The sequence below is a fragment of the Dendrobates tinctorius genome, unplaced genomic scaffold (assembly GCF_039654945.1).
Source record: "Dendrobates tinctorius isolate UK_male_01 unplaced genomic scaffold, ASM3965494v1 ptg000147l, whole genome shotgun sequence".
In the NCBI taxonomy this organism is placed as follows: Eukaryota; Metazoa; Chordata; class Amphibia; order Anura; family Dendrobatidae; genus Dendrobates; species Dendrobates tinctorius.
Window position 1 is genome coordinate 12,128,267 of NW_027361814.1, and position 19,529 is coordinate 12,147,795.

At 42.8% G+C, this 19,529-nt stretch overlaps 1 protein-coding gene across 2 annotated transcripts in view; it reads left to right on the forward strand.

Moving 5' to 3' along the window:
• The first annotated feature begins 1,635 nt into the window (after positions 1–1,635).
• CPXM2 (carboxypeptidase X, M14 family member 2) overlaps positions 1,636–19,529 on the forward strand; it is a 122,189-nt gene continuing 104,295 nt past the window's right edge. Inside the window, exons 1-2 of one of the 2 annotated variants that reach the window (XM_073546430.1) lie at positions 1,636–2,165; positions 2,537–2,870. In XM_073546430.1, the coding sequence (XP_073402531.1) occupies positions 2,555–2,870 (316 nt within the window). In that variant the 5' untranslated portion in view covers positions 1,636–2,165; positions 2,537–2,554. The remainder of the gene's footprint in view (positions 2,166–2,536; positions 2,871–19,529) is intronic. The other variant, XM_073546429.1, reaches the window with a different exon arrangement.

The following is a 19,529-nucleotide window of genomic DNA, read 5'->3' on the forward strand; positions in this document are numbered from 1 at the left end:
GCAGCGATCTCGCTACCGAGATCGCTTAGTGAGACGGGGCCTTAAGACTCTTATTCCCTTTCTCTAGTGCGCCCCACTAATCTAGTCCCACTATTGTCCTATGCTAACCCTAATCCTACACACAACACATATCAAATACATTCACATTGCAGTACATAAACACATTAACTCTTATAAACGCTCTGGAACCGCACGCATAAAATGTGAACAATGTCGAAAGAGAGGGAAGCATATGACGGCCTCTGTCACCTCCTTACAGGAGCATGACTACATTGACACAATATGCATCCACAATGGGAACCACTTCACAGATGATACAAACTGCTGATGTGTGTTGGGTATAAAGGGGGCTTGTCCAACCTCTTGCTGGGGTTCTACCTTGTGGATTCCAGTTGATCTTCTCTAAACAACAACAATCCCATGCGTGATATTACTGACTATATGAAGATTGGTGGAGGTCCCAGGAGTTAGGTCCTTCCCGACTGATCAACCATCATTGACATATCCTAGCGATGTATCATCACTTTCTCTAATGGAAAAAAAACCTTACAATTCTCCTTATCTGTATACTAGAAACAATTTTATTTTATTTCTTTATTCTTTGATTAATTTTAACTGGAAACTTATTCTCCAGGTCTTATATATCTGGAGAAATGGGTAGGTAGTAACAAGAAAAACTAACACTAAGGCCTCCTTCACGTGTTTCTGGTACTTGTGGTATTTTTTACCGATACCACACTTACCTATTATAACCTATGCTGCTGTGCACACATGTCCATGTTTTTGCATGGACCGAACACACGGAGACATGTCCGCTTTTTTTCCGGAAGCACAGATGACAAGGGCCAATACAAGTCTAAGGATCTGAGAAAAACACCTACAGCACATGAATGCAATCCGTATGCTGTACGTAACATTGCAAAGTATAGGCGAAGCTTTGTAGCTTCATTCTTTCTTTATCCATACTGGAAAAACACAGACAACACACTGATCCAAAACACTGATGACATCGGTCCTGTTTTTTTTCGGTACCGGTTTTACACGGACGTGTGAAGAGAAAATGGTACAAAATCTGTGTATGCAATTGTTGACGGTGAGTTATTACACTAGCAAAAATATCGCATTCTTTTTCAACATTTTTTGGTGATTTTGCAGCAAAAAAAAAACAGTTTGGGTCAGAAATCACAAATCAAAAGAAGGAATCTCAGGGAATATAACTGGCACCAAACAAATACCTGAAAGTGAACCGTTGGTGGTATCAGGGGAATATCCTGCTTGACACCATAGTCTCCCAGTAGCCCAAATTTTAATATTGCACATAGTTAGGTCATTAGTTCTAGAATATTCCTGAAGTTTAATATAACAGTGTATATTAAAGAAAAGCCATAAAAGCGATTAATCAGTAACATCAAAAAAGTAAAAGCAAAAATAGAAACTGCTTCATTTTTATCAGTTCTTCCTTCTGAATTGTATTTTTTAGTTCTTCTAAAACTTTCGCTTGCTCTTTTAACTTTTCCTCATTTCCTTATCTGTAGTAACAGAATCTAGACAGTGATTTGAGCCTCTCCCAGCCCCTGACACAGGAGGCGCAGCCTTCCTTCTCCATAATCAAAACCTAGGAAGTCTGCCTGCAAATAGCTGTGTCCTGTGCACCATTCAGTTAGTAGCAGGACAGCCCCTGTGCACACAGTCACACAGACCTGGCACTGCTGGAAACAGGCTATCTGGAAATAATTTGCCACTTTGCAGTCAAGGCTTGTGCTCTGTTCAACAAGTGTCTTGAGCCTTCGCAAAGACGTTTGCATAGGAGACAAGGGTGGAAGATAAACTAGGAGGTCTACTGGAAGATGCAGAAGGGTCTCATAAGAGACAGACATTGTGTATATTCAGATTTAGGCCTCCTAAAATGGAACCTACCTATTCTGAAGGACCATTCTTGAGCAAGTGACCATTCTGGAGGTGAGAGGACTATTTCTGAGTAAGCAGCCTTTCTGTACATCTGAGGACATCTCTGACTTAACGACCTCTAGATCTTTGAGGTCCATCTCGGAGTGGCTGACCTTTTTGGACACCTGAAGATCATCTTTAAGTGAGTGACCTTTTTGGATATCTAAGGACTATCTCTGAGTGAGTGATCTCTCTGGATATCTGAGGACTATCTCTAAGTGAGTGACCTCTTTAGAATTTTGAGGACAATTCCTAAGCGAGAGACCTTTCTGGACCTCTGCCGACTATCCTTGATTTAGTCTATTTGTTTATTATTATTTTTTCCTTTGCTTATGTGGTATTTATTTGCTATTGCTTTACTAAGAAATTAGTTTTTTGGGGGGTTGGTGCTAGATGGGGCTTCATTAATGTCTATTAATGTCTAATTGTCAACTTGTCTACTTCATACTAGGTTGTCCCACTGCAGAAGGACTATGCAATAAATTGCATGAAGTTCTCATGTCCCTGCTGTCAGTTTATCATGCTTTCTGAACTTTTCATCTGGCTTATATTCATCTACAGATTTAAAAATTTTGTTTGCATTCTATAGAATTACCAAGATCAAGACATGCCACAAAAACTTGACTTCTTGGTCTGCATTTTTGGGATCCTGTTGGTGCAGGATTCTCTGGCAAGACTACCGGATGAGCATGATTATTATCATCAAGAGATTGCATCAAGGGATCCCTATTACTCCTATCCGGACCCTGAGGAGGTGCAGACCCCCCTGGAGCCAGAGGATGAAATGGAAGTGCCCCCAGAACCTATAGTGGAAGTGATCTATGAGAGCCAGGACACTCGGGAAGACATCTATCCGGTGCAGAAAAAAGATATCATTAAATCTAAGAAGATGAATGGAAAGGAGGGAAAAACTCAGAAGCCAGGTATTTATGTCATTACGTGTGATATATGTTTCCCCTTGAGCTGTGTATCGAGTCTGGGATCCTGACACACAGATCATAGAGGTTGTTTTTTTGCATTATTTCTTAAGTTACACTTTTGACATGACGATGATGAAGATGAAATATTAAACAGTAGTTATTTCTCAAAACAGTGGTTTTATTTGAAACCCACTGAATTTATATAATTTATGGGCTATCCCAGTTTGTAACAAATTATGGGAAGGAAGAGCTCACTTCCTTTTAGATAGATTTGTAAAAGCAAACAAATGAATAATCAAAATAGAAAAAACCAAAAACAAATATATATATATATATATATATATATATATATATATATATAGTATATACTGTTTACCTATGTTTTTACACCGTTTATATAGATATTTGCAGTTGGTCATGACATTCTTTCACCTGTAAGTTTTCTTTTCTTTTTTCTTTAGTTATCAAAGGGGTTAACTCATCAATCATTTTCATACTGAAAGTTCTGTAGGTTTGTTAATGACTGTTTTTACCATAAACATATGGAGACAGGTTTTGAGTCAAGTAATGCCTCGATGAGGGTGTCAATGGGGAGTGATGTTAAGACTAAAGGTACTGTCACACTTAGCGATGTACCAGCGATCCCGACCAGCGATATGACGCGGTCAGGATCGCTGGTACATCGCTAAGTGGTCGCTAGTGAGCTGCCACACAGGCAGATCTCACCAGCGACATCGCTAGGGACGGGGGTCGCTACTTACCTGTCACACCCGGCGATCCTGCGTCCTCCCGCCCGGCTCCACGCGTCGCTCGTCCTCACAGCAGGAAGCTGACGAAGAGAAACAGTCCAGCCTGTTCTCGCGCGATCAGCGATAACCAGCGGGGGAGCCGGTCGTAGGTAAGTATCAGACACAGCGATATCGCTAGCAATATCGCTATAACGTCACTAGTTATAGCGATATTGCTAGCGATATCTCTTAGTGTGACATGCCCTTAAGATGCCCTCTTTCTAAACCCTTCATGTAGGTAGGCCAGGCTGCTGTCTCTCATCCGAAACAAACAACACACAACAACAGTAAAGGCTAGAGCTGTTTATATACTCCTCTATGGCCCTCACTCAGCTCTAGCATAGTGCATGTTTATACTGAATGCTACTCTTCCCCACTTGCTAGCTAGCTACAGGGCTGGCTTCTCCCCCTTTGTCAATATGTGTCTGACCTGTAATGACAGAACATTAAAACTATTTTACTCCTTGGAAATACACCATGGGGAGTGAGTCCTCGTAAATGGGGTTTTAACATATTTATAGTGCTTCATTATGGCCATGCTTAAAATAATAAAATCAGCGGACAGTCACCTTCCCCACGTACAATGCTGCATCACCTCCACTGCTCCAATAATTGTGTTGGAGCTAGAGTGGTGACGTGACATCAACAATGCTGCTACCAATCCCAGGCATGATAAACATTAGCTGTGATGAGGACATGGAAATAGCCGCAACAAAGAAGTCTGAGTCCTGGTGTCTGTGTCTTAAAAGGATTTCTACACCAGAAAAGACTAGGAGAGTGGTGCCTCAGTGTGATAAACTGTGATGGGTGTGCAAATTCAAAGACACACCGCTGCAGGGTATTGCTGCTGAGAGAGGTGACTGGGTTGTGACAAGCTCTGAGACTGTACTGAGCTGCATTGAGAGGAACACTGAGACTGTGCTAGGGTGAAGGAGGAGTTGGTGAAGAGATTGCCAGCAGACTGCTTAAAGTGTCAGTAATGGTAGTGAATGGTTGCAAATCTTAGCTCACCATTGTTCTTAACACTTGTCTCTGTTCACACCAAGTGGCTACCCCTTGTGAGATTATTGGAAACATAAAGCTTGTTGCCTCATGTGAGACTGTGTAACCATCAAGCTTGTTGCTTCCCTGTGAGTAAAGTTGCTGTGTTGTCATCTTTGGGTGGGGAGACACTCTACATCCAAGGGTCACTACATCCAATAATATTCTTAATGGGGCAGTCAACACCTAACCAACCCTTACACCCTATCCGGGGCTCTTTAAAGGATGATTCTACTGTTTTACAGTCATATATAACATTTCTTTAGATAACTGGTTATTCAGGTTCCTATGAATAATTGCAAAGGAGCTCATAGCAGCTAAACCAGAGACCCATCTATCGTCAGCACTGTTTCAGTGTTCTTACCCCTTATCGGAACAGAGCATGGCAGTGATTGGCTGAATGAGACGCCTTAAACCCCCGTTACACACTGCGATATCGCTAGCAATATCGCTGTAACGTCACCGATTTTGTGACGTTGCAGCGATATTGCTAGCGATATCGCTGCATGTGATACTTACCTCCGACCGGCTCCCCCGCTGGTTATCGCTGATCGCGCGAGAAGCTCCTGGATCATTCCTCGTCGTCCACTTCCTGCGGCGCTTCCTGCTGTGACGACGAGCGACGCGTGGAGCCGGGCGGGAGGATGCAGGATCGCCTGGTGTGACAGGTAAGTAGCGATCCCCGTCCCCTGCGATGTCGCTGGTGAGATCTGCCTGTGTGGCAGCTCACTAGCGACCACCCAGAGATTCACCAGCGATCCTGACCGCGTCATATCGCTGGTCAGGATCGCTGGTGAGTCGCTAGGTGTAACGGTACCCTAAGATGCAGCCCAAGGGGAACAATGGTTCTCATTGAAGAAACCAATTCAGCATAGAGATGTCTTTGAAAGGACTAGTCCTATCTTATATGGAGCTATTTATATGGTTCTTTCTAGATATTCTAATGGCTACTTTACTGCTTATACATGATTTGATTATTACTAGTGGCAGGGGTGGACACTGACAGCTTGGGGCCCCTGTGCAAGAAATGTGTCTGGGCCCACTTCCTTTATGGCGACAAAGCTGCATATATATATATACAGTACAGACCAAAAGTTTGGACACACCTTCTAATTCAAAGAGTTTTCTTTATTTTCATGACTATGAAAATTGTAGATTCACTCTGAAGGCATCAAAACTATGAATTGACACGTGGAATTATAGAATTAACAAAAAAGTGTGAAACAACTGACATGTCTTATATGCTACAGTAGGTTCTTCAAAGTAGCCACCTTTTGCTTTGATTACTGCTTTGCACACTCTTGGCATTCTCTTGACGAGCTTCAAGAGGTAGTCACCGGAAATGGTTTTCACTTCACAGGTGTGCCCTGTCAGGTTTAATAAGTGGGAGTTCTTGCCTTATTAATGGGGTTGGGACCATCAGTTGTGTTGTGCAGAAGTCTGGTGGATACACAGCTGATAGTCCTACTGAATAGACTGTTAGAATTTGCATTATGGCAAGAAAAAAGCAGCTAAGCAAAGAAAAACGAGTGTCCATCATTACTTTATAAGAAATGAAGGTCAGTCAGTTTGAAAAATTGGGTAAACTTTGAAAGAGTCCCCAAGTACAGTGGCAAAAACCATCAAGCGCTACAAAGAAACTGGCTCACATGAGGACCACCCCAGGAAAGGAAGACCAAGAGTCACCTCTGCTGCGGAGGATAAGTTCATCCGAGTCACAAGCCTCAGAAATCGCAGGTTAACAGCAGCTCAGATTAGAGACCAGGTCAATGCCACACAGAGTTCTAGCAGCAGACACATCTCTACAACAACTGTTAAGAGGAGACTTTGTGCAGCAGGCCTTCATGGTAAAATAGCTGCTAGGAAACCACTGCTAAGGACAGGCAACAAGCAGAAGAGACTGGTTTGGGCTAAAGAACACAAGGAATGGACATTAGACCAGTGGAAATCTGTGCTTCGGTCTGATGAGTCCAAATTTGAGATCTTTGGTTCCAACGACAGTGTCTTTGTGAGACGCAGAAAAGGTGAACGGATGGACTCTACATGCCTGGTTCCCACCATGAAGCATGGAGGAGGTGTGATGGTGTGGGGGTGCTACACTGTTGGGGATTTATTCAAAATTGCAGGCATACTGAACCAGCATGGCTACCACAGTATCTTGCAGCGGCATGCTATTCCATCCGGTTTGCGTTTAGTTGGACCATCTTTTATTTTTCAACAGGAAAATGACCCCAAACACACCTCCAGGCTGTGTAAGGGCTATTTGACCAAGAGGGACAGTGATGGGGTGCTACACCAGATGACCTGGCCTCCACAGTCACCAGACCTGAACCCAATCGAGATGGTTTGGGGTGAGCTGGACCGCAGAGTGAAGGCAAAACGGCCAACAAGTGCTAAGCATCTCTGGGAACTGCTTCAAGACTGTTGGAAGACCATTTCCGGTGACTACCTCTTGAAGCTCATCAAGAGAATGCCAAGAGTGTGCAAAGCAGTAATCAAAGCAAAAGGTGGCTACTTTGAAGAACCTAGAATATAAGACATATTTTCAGTTGTTTCACACTTTTTTGTTAATTATATAATTCCACATGTGTTAATTCATAGTTTTGATGCCTTCAGAGTGAATCTACAATTTTCATGGTCATGAAAATAAAGAAAACTCTTTGAATGAGAAGGTGTGTCCAAACTTTTTGTCTGTATTGTATATATATTTATACAGTTAGGTCCGTATATATTTGGACAGAGACAACATTTTTCTAATTTTGGTTCTAGACATTACCACAATGAATTTTAAACAAAACAATTCAGTTGAAGTTCAGACTTTCAGCTTTCATTTGGGGGTATCCACATTAAAATTGGATGAAGGGTTTAGGAGTGTCAGCTCCTTAACATGTGCCACCCTGTTTTTAAAGGGACCAAAAGTAATTGGACAATTGGTTCCCATTGTGGATGCATATTGTGTCAATGTAGTCATGCTCCTGTAAGGAGGTGACAGAGGCCGTCATATGCTTCCCTCTCTTTCGACATTGTTCACATTTTATGCGTGCGGTTCCAGAGCGTTTATAAGAGTTAATGTGTTTATGTACTGCAATGTGAATGTATTTGATATGTGTTGTGTGTAGGATTAGGGTTAGCATAGGACAATAGTGGGACTAGATTAGTGGGGCGCACTAGAGAAAGGGAATAAGAGTCTTAAGGCCCCGTCTCACTAAGCGATCTCGGTAGCGAGATCGCTGCTGAGTCACAACTTTTGTGACGTGACAAAGGCCGTCATATGCTTCCCACTCTTTCAACATTGTCAATTTCATGGACAGGTGTGGGCAATCCCTTTGTTATGTCATTCTCAATTAAGCAGATAAAAGGCCTGGAGTTGATTTGAGGTGTGGTGCTTGCATTTGGAAGGTTTTGCTGTGAATGAAATATGCGGTCAAAGGAGCTCTCCATGCAGGTGAAACAAGCCATCCTTAAGCTGCAAAAACCCATCCGAGAAATTTCTACAACATTAGGAGTGGCAAAATCTACAGTTTGGTACATCCTGAGAAAGAAAGAAAGCACTGGTGAACTCATCAATGCAAAAAGACCTGGGCGCCCACGGAAGACAACAATGGTGGATGATCGCAGAATAATCTCCATGGTGAAGAGAAACTCCTTCACAACAGCCAACCAAGTGAACAACACTCTCCAGGAGGTAGGCGTATCAATATCCAAATCTACCATAAAGAGAAGACTGCATGAAAGTAAATACAGAGGGTTCACTGCACGGTGCAAGCCACTCATAAGCATCAGGTATAAAAAGGCTAGACTGGATTTTGCTAAAAGCATCTAAAAAAGCCAGCACAGTTCTGGAAGAACATTCTTTGGACAGATGAAACCAAGATCAACCTCTACCAGAATGATGGAAAGAGAAAAGTATGGCGAAGGCGTGGTACAGCTCATGATCCAAAGCATACCACATCATCTGTAAAACACGGCGGAGGCAGTGTGATGGCTTGGGCATACATGGCTGCCAGTGGCACTGGGTCACTAGTGTTTATTGATGATGTGACACAGGACAGAAGCAGCCGAATGAATTCTGAGGTACTCAGAGCCATACTGTATGCTCAGATCCAGCCAAATGCAGCCAAACTGATTGGTCGTCATTTCATACTACAGATGGACAATGACCCAAAACATAAAGCTAAAGCAACCCAGGAGTTTATGAAAGCAAAGATGTGGAATATTCTTGAATGGCCAAGTCAGTCACCTGATCTCAACCCAATTGAGCATGCATTTCACTTGTTAAAGACTAAACTTCAGACAGAAAGGCCCACAAACAAACAGCAACTGAAAACCACCGCAGTGAAGGCCTGGCAGAGCATAAAAAAGGAGGAAACACAACGTCTGGTGATGTCCATGAGTTCAAGACTTCAGGCAGTCATTGCCAACTAAGGGTTTTCAACCAAGTACTAGAAATGTTATTCACAATTATTTAATCTGTCCAATTACTTTTGGTCCCTTTAAAAACAGGGTGGCACATGTTAAGGAGCTGAAACTCCTAAACCCTTCATCCAATTTTAATGTCGATACCCTCAAATGAAAGCTGAAAGTCTGAACTTCAACTGCATCTGAATTGTTTTGTTTAAAATTCATTGTGGTAATGTCTAGAACCAAAATTAGAAAAATGTTGTCTCTGTCCAAATATATATGGACCTAACTGTATATATATATATATATATATATATATATATATATATAGCCACACACATACATATATATTTCTTACATAGTCTCCTTTGTTATGTATATTGCCATCCCTTATTACACAGTGCCCTCTCTTGTTATGCACAGCTCCGTCCCTTACATATAGGATTATATAGTGCCCCCTGTTTTGTATTACATACCGTCCTGTCTTGTTAGCTGTATAATGCAATAATGGCTGATGAAGCATGGGAAAGCTTCTTTTCTAATGGAGGAGCTGATGGATTGGTCTTCTGGTTACCGGCTGCTCTATTATCAGTCATTTTATATCTAACAAGAGAGGATTATGTAATAAAAAAGGCCGCTGTGAATAACAAAAATAAAAAGAAAACACTATGCAAAGGACATCACTGTACATAACAGCAGAGGAAGCTATATAATAAGGGACGGCACCATATATAACTAGAGAGGATGGTACGTAATAAGGAAGGTGTTATCTAATATAAAAAAGCTCAAGTGTGTGTATGTATGTGTGTACGTCCGGGATTGGCATCCGCACCGTCGCAGCTACAGCCACAAAATTTGGCACAGTCACATGTCTGGACCCCGAGAGTGTCCTAGGCTATGTTGTGAGGCAAAATTTTAACCCCGCGCGTTCCAATTCACCTAACAATTCTGCCCCTATCTACATAATGGGGAAAAAGTGTGTGTGTCTAGACCACTGGGAGCGGGATCAATATACTACTGGACATTGAGAACTACATCACATGACCCCTTGATTCCAGAGACCAAGTCAATAAATCAGTATGAACTGGGACAATAAAATATTGAACATGAGAATCTAGGTGAGCAATCCACTGGATACCAAGTGATTAGCTGCTAATCCAGAACTTGGGGGGGGGCTATATCACTTATACAGGGACTTTTTCACTGAAAATCCAGACATTACAAGTAGGGGTGCTGTAAGATACAGATGCACAGAGCTGATTATTGGCTAAAGCCCTGGGCTTGGATACCTGAGCCGCTGAGTGGATACATCATGGAAACTTGGCAAACATTTGCCTCCTTCCCGACAATCCCCTCAGATGGCATCTATGCCCACAGCCTCAGGTTGCAGACCATGGTCTAAATATTGAACCTGGTTTTGACCACGCTTCGTACCTTAGGCCTGTTTCACACTTCAGTTTTTGTCCATCAGTCAAGATCCGCCGTTTTGCAAAAAAAAATGGATCCGCCATTTTGTTTGGCGGATCCGTTTTTTTCCCCTTGAATTGCATTACCGGCAGATCTTGACGGACGGCCATCCGTTGGATCCGTTTTTTTGCGGATCCTCCAAAATTTTGCCGTCCGCCGACATGCCCGAACGGAGCATGTAAAGTGTTTTCAGGCGGCAGGATCCGCAATTCACACTGCGCATGCCCGAAAGACTTCACTCAGCCTGAAATTTAACCCTAAAGTCTGTTCTGGCACCTGGAAAAAAAAAATCTCTCTCTCTCTTGTCTCTCCCCCCCCCTCCCCCCCGGGCTGCGGTTCCTTTAAAATTCTTCATTCATCGGATCCGTCAAAAAAACGGTCCGGTGGCATCCGTTCAAGATGCTGGATTCTTTTCTTCCCAATAATTGAGAGGTTTATCAGAGCTCGGGAAAATGATGATGGACCCGGGAGGTCTTACAGATTAATGTTCTTATCTTGTACATAATAAAAGAAGAAACTATGTAACTAAGGGTAGTGCTATACATAATAAGTGAGTACACTATATACCAAGGGACTGTGCTATGCATAATAAGTGAGCACACTGTACTAAGGGACTGTGCTATACATAATAAGTGAGCACACTGTACTAAGGGACTGTGCTACTCATAATAAGTGTGTTCACTATATACTTTGGGACTGTGCTATACATAATAAGTGTAGTACACTACATACTGAGACACTGTTATCCATAGCAAGTGAGTACACTATATAAGGGACTGTGCGATACATTAGAAAGCTGCATTTCTGTATCCGTGTGCAGTGTCGGTGTGCTGCCTGCTTTTACTGACATATTCAGCATGTCCTATGCTGATCCTCAAAATTGGATCAGAACAGATCATTCTCTGACCCTCACGGATCTCATTCTCAGTTCCGTGATTTTCATGTACAGTGGGCACAGAAAATATTCAGACCCCTTTAAATTTTTCACTCTTTGTTTCATTGCAGCTATTTGGTAAATTCAATAAAGTTCTTTTTTTTCTCATTAATGTACGCTCTGCACCCCATCTTGACTGAAAACAAACAGAAATGTAGAAATTTTTGCAAATTTATTAAAAAAGAAAAACTGACATATTGTTTTCTGCAGAGTGTACATTAATGAGAAAAAAATATCTTGGCTTGAATTCGCTCAGTTGAAGGACTTCCTTTCGGGTATTTCCTTTAACACATCGACCCGATTTGAGTCCTTGATGCTGGCTGCGGAGGGTCCTACCCACACAGTCTCCCTGCTTTACAGTTTGATCCTGGAAACGATATCTATTGACACCCCCAGCTTTATTACAGCTTGGGAGAGAGATCTGCGGTTCACCCTCTCTGAGGCAGACCGTCTGAAGATCTTTACCCTTACCCACAAGACCTCTATATCTTGCAGATCACAAGAGAAAAATTATAAAATATTAACGCGTTGGTATAGGTGTCCTGTGCTCCTCCTTAAAATAAATCCAGCAATTTCAAAGTTATGCTGGAGATGTGACAATGAGGAGGGGTCTATGCTTCATATATGGTGGTCTTGCAGTCTTCTACAGTACGTCCATTTTGGGAAGCTGTTTTTGGAGTCTTTTGCTTGATGACGGGCGTTCGCTGTGAGCCATCCCCTCAAATAGCTCTCCTTTCACTGATTCCTGGGTCTATAACAACCATAAAGAAAGGAATTATGAGGTTCTGCTTAGTAGCGGCCAGAACAATTATTCCCCGGTACTGAGGAGTGACAGAGGTTCTGTCTGCGGTGGAGTGGGTGTCCGAGATGGATAGAGTGAAACGAATGGAGTCGCTGATGGCTCAAGATGACGAATCTGTGACCGATCGGGGACAAATGTGGTTCCTCTGGGAGACATTCAAGAAGAGTTCGGAGTTTCCAGGCTGGTCAGCTAAGTTTCCATAATTCTCGTAGGGTAGTTGGGACCGAGGTTGGTTTGGTTCCCTCTCCCCTTCCCCCATTTCTTACCCACTTTCTCTCTTTTCTTCTCTTTCCCTCTTCTTATCTTTATCTCTCTATATCTGCCTTTTTTTTTTTCCACAATCTCAGAATGATCAGTCCAAAGGTTGCTAAAATGTGAATGGGCACGATGTGTCTGATTTGAGATATCTAGGATTACAAGCTTGTTTTGTCCTTCACAGTGTTGTACCTTACCTGTCTGTATATTCTTATGTAATCATATGTATAGCATCTTTCTGGATTGTTGTACCTTATTTTGTAAAGTTTAATAAACACATTTCTGGAAAAAAAAAAATGAGAAAAAAATGAACTTTTTTAAATTTACCAAATGGATACAATGAAACGGAGAGTGAAAAATTTAAAGGGGTCTGAATACTTTCCATACCCACTGTATGAGTGAATGGACCTATAAAACTCTACGACTCCGTGTTCCCTCTGATAAAAAAAATCTGTAAGCACATGGACATTTCACACAAATGTGAGAATGTAGAATAAGGGATTTTACAGAAAACATTATCACTCCACGTCACACAGAGCAGAGACAGAATAATATTTACATCCAGGCACTTACAGCTGACTTCTCGTCTGATTAGAGCTGCTGTCTCCTGTTTCTTCTCCATCTCGTGAGACCTTCATGTCGACATCTCCCAGCCACGACTCATCTTGTCACGATGATCTCTGCAGCCCTGAAAATAATGAGGTCACATACATTGTATACATGCATGTGTCTTCCCCTGAATACAGATACTTACCCCACCATTAATATACTATTAGCCATGCACCATTTAAAATATAAAGTGATAAGCAGCACTGTGTCCCCCTTTAACTATAATCTCTGACTCACAATAATAAAAACTATTCAGTCTGTGACTCTGCCCAATTACTTGTAAGGTTATGTGCACACGGAAGTCTAATGCATACATTGCATTTTTTTTCCTTGCAGATTTGCATCAGATTAAAATCTACATAATGTCAATTTTGACATGGATCTGAATTCTCTCCTGCAATACTGAACGTGTGCACAAAGCCTTAGTCCCCGTCCTGTGTCCCCATCATTCATTTTAAGTACTTGATAGCATATGAATTTGGGAATGGGAGAAGATATTATCAGGTACCGAGCATATTTCGCCACCTCCCAATTGCCTGACAGCATCTTCTTCAACTCTCAATTCATTATATATGGTCCTATGCACCTTTAAGTCCCCGATAGCATCACAATGGATTGTGAGATGGGGAGGACACTATCAGGGGCTTAGCACCCTCCTCCACCACCTAAATCATTTTACATTCATATCTAACGTCCTCTTCTCCCTCCCTCTAAGTCCAATATAAGTCCCCCATCCTTCCATCCCAATCCCCCACATCCCTCATTGTCCTCTACTCCACCTCTATCATTGGCCTCTACAACACCCCAATCATTGTTCTCCTCCACCTCCATCATTGCCCTCTCCACCACCCCAATCATTGTTCTCCTCCACCTCCATCATTGCCCTCTCCACCACCACCTCCTGAGTGGTGGATTATTCAAGCTTTCCCTATGCATTTTTGTTTTTTTTTATTCTCTATTTGTTGGGTTACATAAGGATTATCTGCTCTTTGAACTTTATCATCGTGAACTCTTTACATGGTGACATTGTCTACTTATTTCACTAGTTGTTATTTTTAAGTTATGAGACCTGATATTCCATTTATTGTAGGGAAGGGAATGGGTAAGGTCCTTGGCTCATAACCATATCCATGTGTAATATAGTAATTACAGTTTAGGCTTTTTTATGTGCTTCTTTGGGGGGATTTAATATAAAAAAATAAATTAAAAAAAAAAAAAAAATTCCTTCTCACCCCCCACTGGGGATGGTCTTTGTTGTCCTTTCTCATTCTCGGGTCCTCTACGAGTGGCCTGAGAGTTTGAGGGTTAGGTCAGGTAGATTGGGAAGCACTTTTTCAGGACTCCCTTTGATATTCGCCTTTCTCCATGTCAGTCACCTCCATTATCTGTCGATGGTACATCTGTGAGGGACAGCCAGGGCCATAGTCATATAAAGAATGTCCATCACTCAGCATACCTGTGGCTTCACTTTCTGCACCGACGGAGTCTCCTCTACGTTGCTGGAGACTCCCTCTGCCCGGTTCCACACAAATTCAGACACAGTCCATTTCAACTTTTAAACGCACAACTTTACTAGTCTTCATACACAGCACATCCATGTTCGTCTCAGCATCAACATCAGGTTTCACACAGTGCATCTCTTCCTCTTTCCCTGTTCTCCTCTCTTTGTAAGACAGCACGTTACCGGGTCGGACCATATCATACGGTTCCTCAGCGTCCTCTCTGTGCAACCTCACCACTTCTAGGAGTCTCCTCGTCTGTTTCGCCCCAGACATATGGGCATCAGCCCACGCAGGTAGCTGCCACATGATGAGCAACCTGCCCATCTATACTGCTTTGACTTCTCCTTCAGCTCCAGTTCCCTCCACTGCTGTCATTGCTGTCTATTTGCTGTTCTGGCCCACTGGCCCTGGATGGCTGGGCTACGATCCTTCAAACATTGCGGGGTGACTGCATTATCCTGGGCACTAGCCCTACAGGACTGCTCTGGCTCCCTGGCCCTGTTCCTTGCTTATCCACAGTGAACCCCTCCTACATTTAACCGTTAACTATACTGAACTCCTAGCTTATGTTACGTACACTATAATTCCCCCATCTAGTGGCCATAAATGAGTACTATGCTTTCCATATGACTAACACCTAACAGAACATCACATTATATTTACACATCATAGAGGAATATGTACAGTAGCAAAAGTAGTACATAAAATACAGGCAGACAATCCCTGCAGCATGATTTGGTCTCTAAAGTCCGCCAAAAAAGCTGGGTGGAGACCCGAGTTCCCGCCGAGTAATCCCGGAAATGCTTGGTGCTCGCCGAGTACACCGAGTACCGTGATACTCAGGCGAGTAACGAGTAGTGGCGAGCACGTTCGCTCATCACTAATGTATATATTCCCCATGTCTCCCGTGATGTCTCCTGTGGTTTCTGGTCAGGGGCGACCAGCGCTGCAGAGCAGATCCTTTGGAACTGGTGGTAATGCAGCCGAGTTGTTATAGCTCTCCACAGGTAGAGCTTTGTCTCACGGCATTTAAAGGGGTTGTCCGGGCTTTTCACATAATCTCAGTGCATATCTGGGCTGCAGAATGCTGACAATAAGTAATTTACCTTCTGTGGCCAGTTTGCAGCGTTTGCTAGATATCAGCACTTGCTTGTAGTAAAAAGTCCAGGGAGGGCGTGTTCTGGCATTGAAATGAGAACTGGTCATTTCCTCCTACTCTACTAAAAACATGCCCTCTATAGCAACAACCCCACCCTTCATAGCAACAGGCCCTCCCCGACCACATGAACAAGCCTATCCCTCCTCACACAGTAACAAATCCTCCCCCTCTAGCAGCTTCAGTGCAGAGAGCAGGACCACCCAGCTGCTCCTCCCCAGACACACGCTGAACAGTGATCTATGGAAAGTGAAACTATTGAGGAGGAAACGAACAGTTCTCATTTCAATGCCAGAACACACCCCCCTGGATGTTTTTCATAGAAGCAAGAGATGATATCTTGGAAACGCTGCAAACTGTCCACAGAAGGTAAATTACTTATTGGCAACATTCTGCAGCCCAGATATGCACTGATATTATGTGAAAAGCCCGGACAATCCCTTTAAGGTGTTATCAGTTAAGATGGTGGCTGTGGTGGTGCATGCGGTGCACGGCAGGTGAGACGCGAATGACACAAGGGACACAGCGGGATGCAGTTTCAAAGGTTTACTCACTGTTCTTGTGTACACGGTTACCCGCTTGGCACTGTGTCCTCCAGGTGAGGGGCCCAGCAAACTCTCAGGTAGATTGGGAAGCACTATTTCAGGAATCCCTTTGATGTTCGCCTTTCTGCATGTCAGCCACCTCCATTATCTGTTGATGGTACATCTGTGAGAGACAGCCTGGGCCATACTCATTACCGAGGCTAGCCCATCACATATAAAGAATGTCTATCACTCAGCATACCTGTGGCTTCACTTTCTGCAGGTTTAATGATGATTTCTTTGTTGGCTTTCAGAGACTGTATGGCCTTTCTCTCCTGGCCACTGATGTTGGATGCTTGTCTCCTGTTGGTGTCTATGATGGTGGATTTTATCAAATGTTTGAATGAGTCTATGTATTTATCCAAATGAGGGTTGCGTCCAGGTGGAGGTGTCCAGTCTGACCTCTTCTTGGTTGTTAGGATCCCATTTTCCTTCGGTCCGAGTGGTTTCTGAATCTTCTGTATCATTGAAATATTCCCTCAGGCGCAGTCTCCTGAAATAATGTTCCATTTCACTGCAGAGTTCAGTTTTATCTAGGACCCTTAGTAGGACAAAATGAGAGTCCTCTAGAAAGCACGGCCAGCTCCACTGTGTTGGGTTTATAATCTGAGAGATTGATGACAAAGTTAGATGCTTTTGTGTCTGGAATGGAGTGGTTGTCCAAGTTGTCAGGTTTTGGCTTTGTTTTGTATCTGTTTGTATAGAGTCCTGAATTGAGGCGCAATCTGTGTGGTTTCTTTTCCTTGTTATGAATCTGAAAGGTCCGTAGTTTGTTGTAGTATTGTTGTAATTTTTGCTCTGTGCTTTCTGTAACTGTTTTCTTTAAAGTTTCCAATTGCCCCTGGAGTTTACTCTTTATGCTGTAGCAGACATGCAAAAGGTGGTTCCTTAGTCTCTCAGAAAATCCACCATCATAGACACCAACAGGGGACAAGCATCCAACATCAGTGCCCAGGAGAGAAAGGCCATACAGTCTTTAAAAACCAACAAAGAAATTATCATTAAACCTGCTGACAAGGGAGGTGCAATACTCATGATGAACACATCAGACTATATGAAGGAAGCAAACAGACAACTTATGGACACACGCTACTACAGAAAATTGGAGTCGGATCCTACACAGGACTATTACAAGGAACTAAACAAGTTGGTATCTTGTCTGCCTGATGAATCCATAAGAGGCAATGACCTGATACCAGAAAGTCCAAGAATAGGGACATTCTACATGCTTCCCAAAATCCACAAATCTGAAATCCAGGGAGGCCGATTATTTCATGTGTGGGCACCCATACTGAGCAGGTATCTGATGGGTAGAGGGTGTTATTAAACCCCTGGTAAAGGATACACCCAGCTACATTCAGGACACAACTGACCTATTGAATAAACTAGCAGCAATAGGTCCTCTACCAGAAGGAACCATCCTGGCCACCATGGATGTGGAATCTTTGTACTCTAATATCCCACACCAGGATGGATTAAATGGTTGCAAAGTCTTCATGGAAAACACAGGGACTGATGCTGATGCTGTGGTGAAACTTACAAAATTCTTCCTCACCCACAATTACTTTGAATTTGACAACAAGATCTATCTACAGGAGACTGGCACAGCTATGGGAAGTAAAATGGCTCCACAATATGCAAATCTTTTCATGGCCAAGCTTGAAAGCGACTTTTTGTCCTCATTTCCCATCAGGCCTCTGGCCTTCTAGCGCTACTTTGATGATATTTTAATCGTCTGGACGGAGTCTGAGCAACAGCTAAAGACGTTCCACGAACAGTTTAATCAATTTCATCCCACCATCAACTTAACACTCAACTATTCCAGCACTGAAATGAACTTTTTAGACACCCTCTTTAAGCTAAAGAACAATGAAATAGAGCCATCCCAGTATCAGAAGCCAATCGACCATCCAACATACCTTAAATGGGACAGTTTCCATCCAAAACACATAAAAAACTCTATTGTCTATAGCCAAGCCATCGGATACAATCGTATATGTTCCAACCCCATGGATAGAGATGAACACCTTGGTCGCCTTAGAAAGACCTTTTTGAATCAGGGCTACCACCCAAGAACAATTCAAAATCAAATTACAAGAGCCACCAGAATGTCAAGGAATCACCTGCTACATTACAAAAATAAAAATGAAAATAACTGGGTGCCTCTAGTAGTCACCTACAATCCAAATCTGGAGGTGCTAAGGGGAGTTGCACGGAAATTACAACCTTTACTACAAAAAGATGCCGATTACAATCCAATACAAACAATGATAGCAGAAAGCAATAAGCTTACAAAATCATTCACCAGAGGTAGAGCGGTATATAGGGGAGGGTAGGAATGTACAAACCAAATGGGAATGGGATAATGAGGAAAGCATGCACCCAAACCCAGCATACAGCACTCTCCAGCAGCAACAACTGCCTCCAACTTCAGCACAGCAAGTCAGGAAGTAAACTTTCACTGGTGAGGAAGAGAAGGTCTGGCCGGATATGATAGAGAGAGGAAATGAGCAGGTCAGGAGCAGCTGGGAGATGGAGCTGCATGTCTCTAACCAGCATAGAAAGGGTCATTAATTCCATTCGCACTAAAGGAAACTAAATCCATTTAATATGAGGAACAAAACACACAGGCTAAATGTAAGACCTGTGAATCACATTACCTAATGATCACCTAACCCCAGATCTCCCAGGAGGATGTAACACACTTGTCACAATTAGCTGATGAGTCCTTGTATATGCAGTCTCCGACCCACTTACTCAGCCTGACTGACAATTGCAGCTTGTACAGAATAGTGAGAGATCTCAGCAGGGAGGAGGGATGGTGAGGAGCTGTCAGTCCTTTCATAATGGATTATTCATACATTCTGATGGATTTTTACTGTAAATGCAACATCTTAATTAGGTTTAAGAGATCCGTGTAAAAATATATGTAGTTTGTGTTGTTAAATCTGCTGATCTGATGTAATACATAGCAGATTACCATATTGACTTTTTAGGATTGCTACATCCAGTAGGTGGCACTAGAGTTCAAGTCCTCTTCCTCCATGAAGAGGCAATTTGCAGATTCATCTGGATCCTGCATCAAGGTGGATTCACTTAAGTCATCTCCCAAATGTCCGTTCT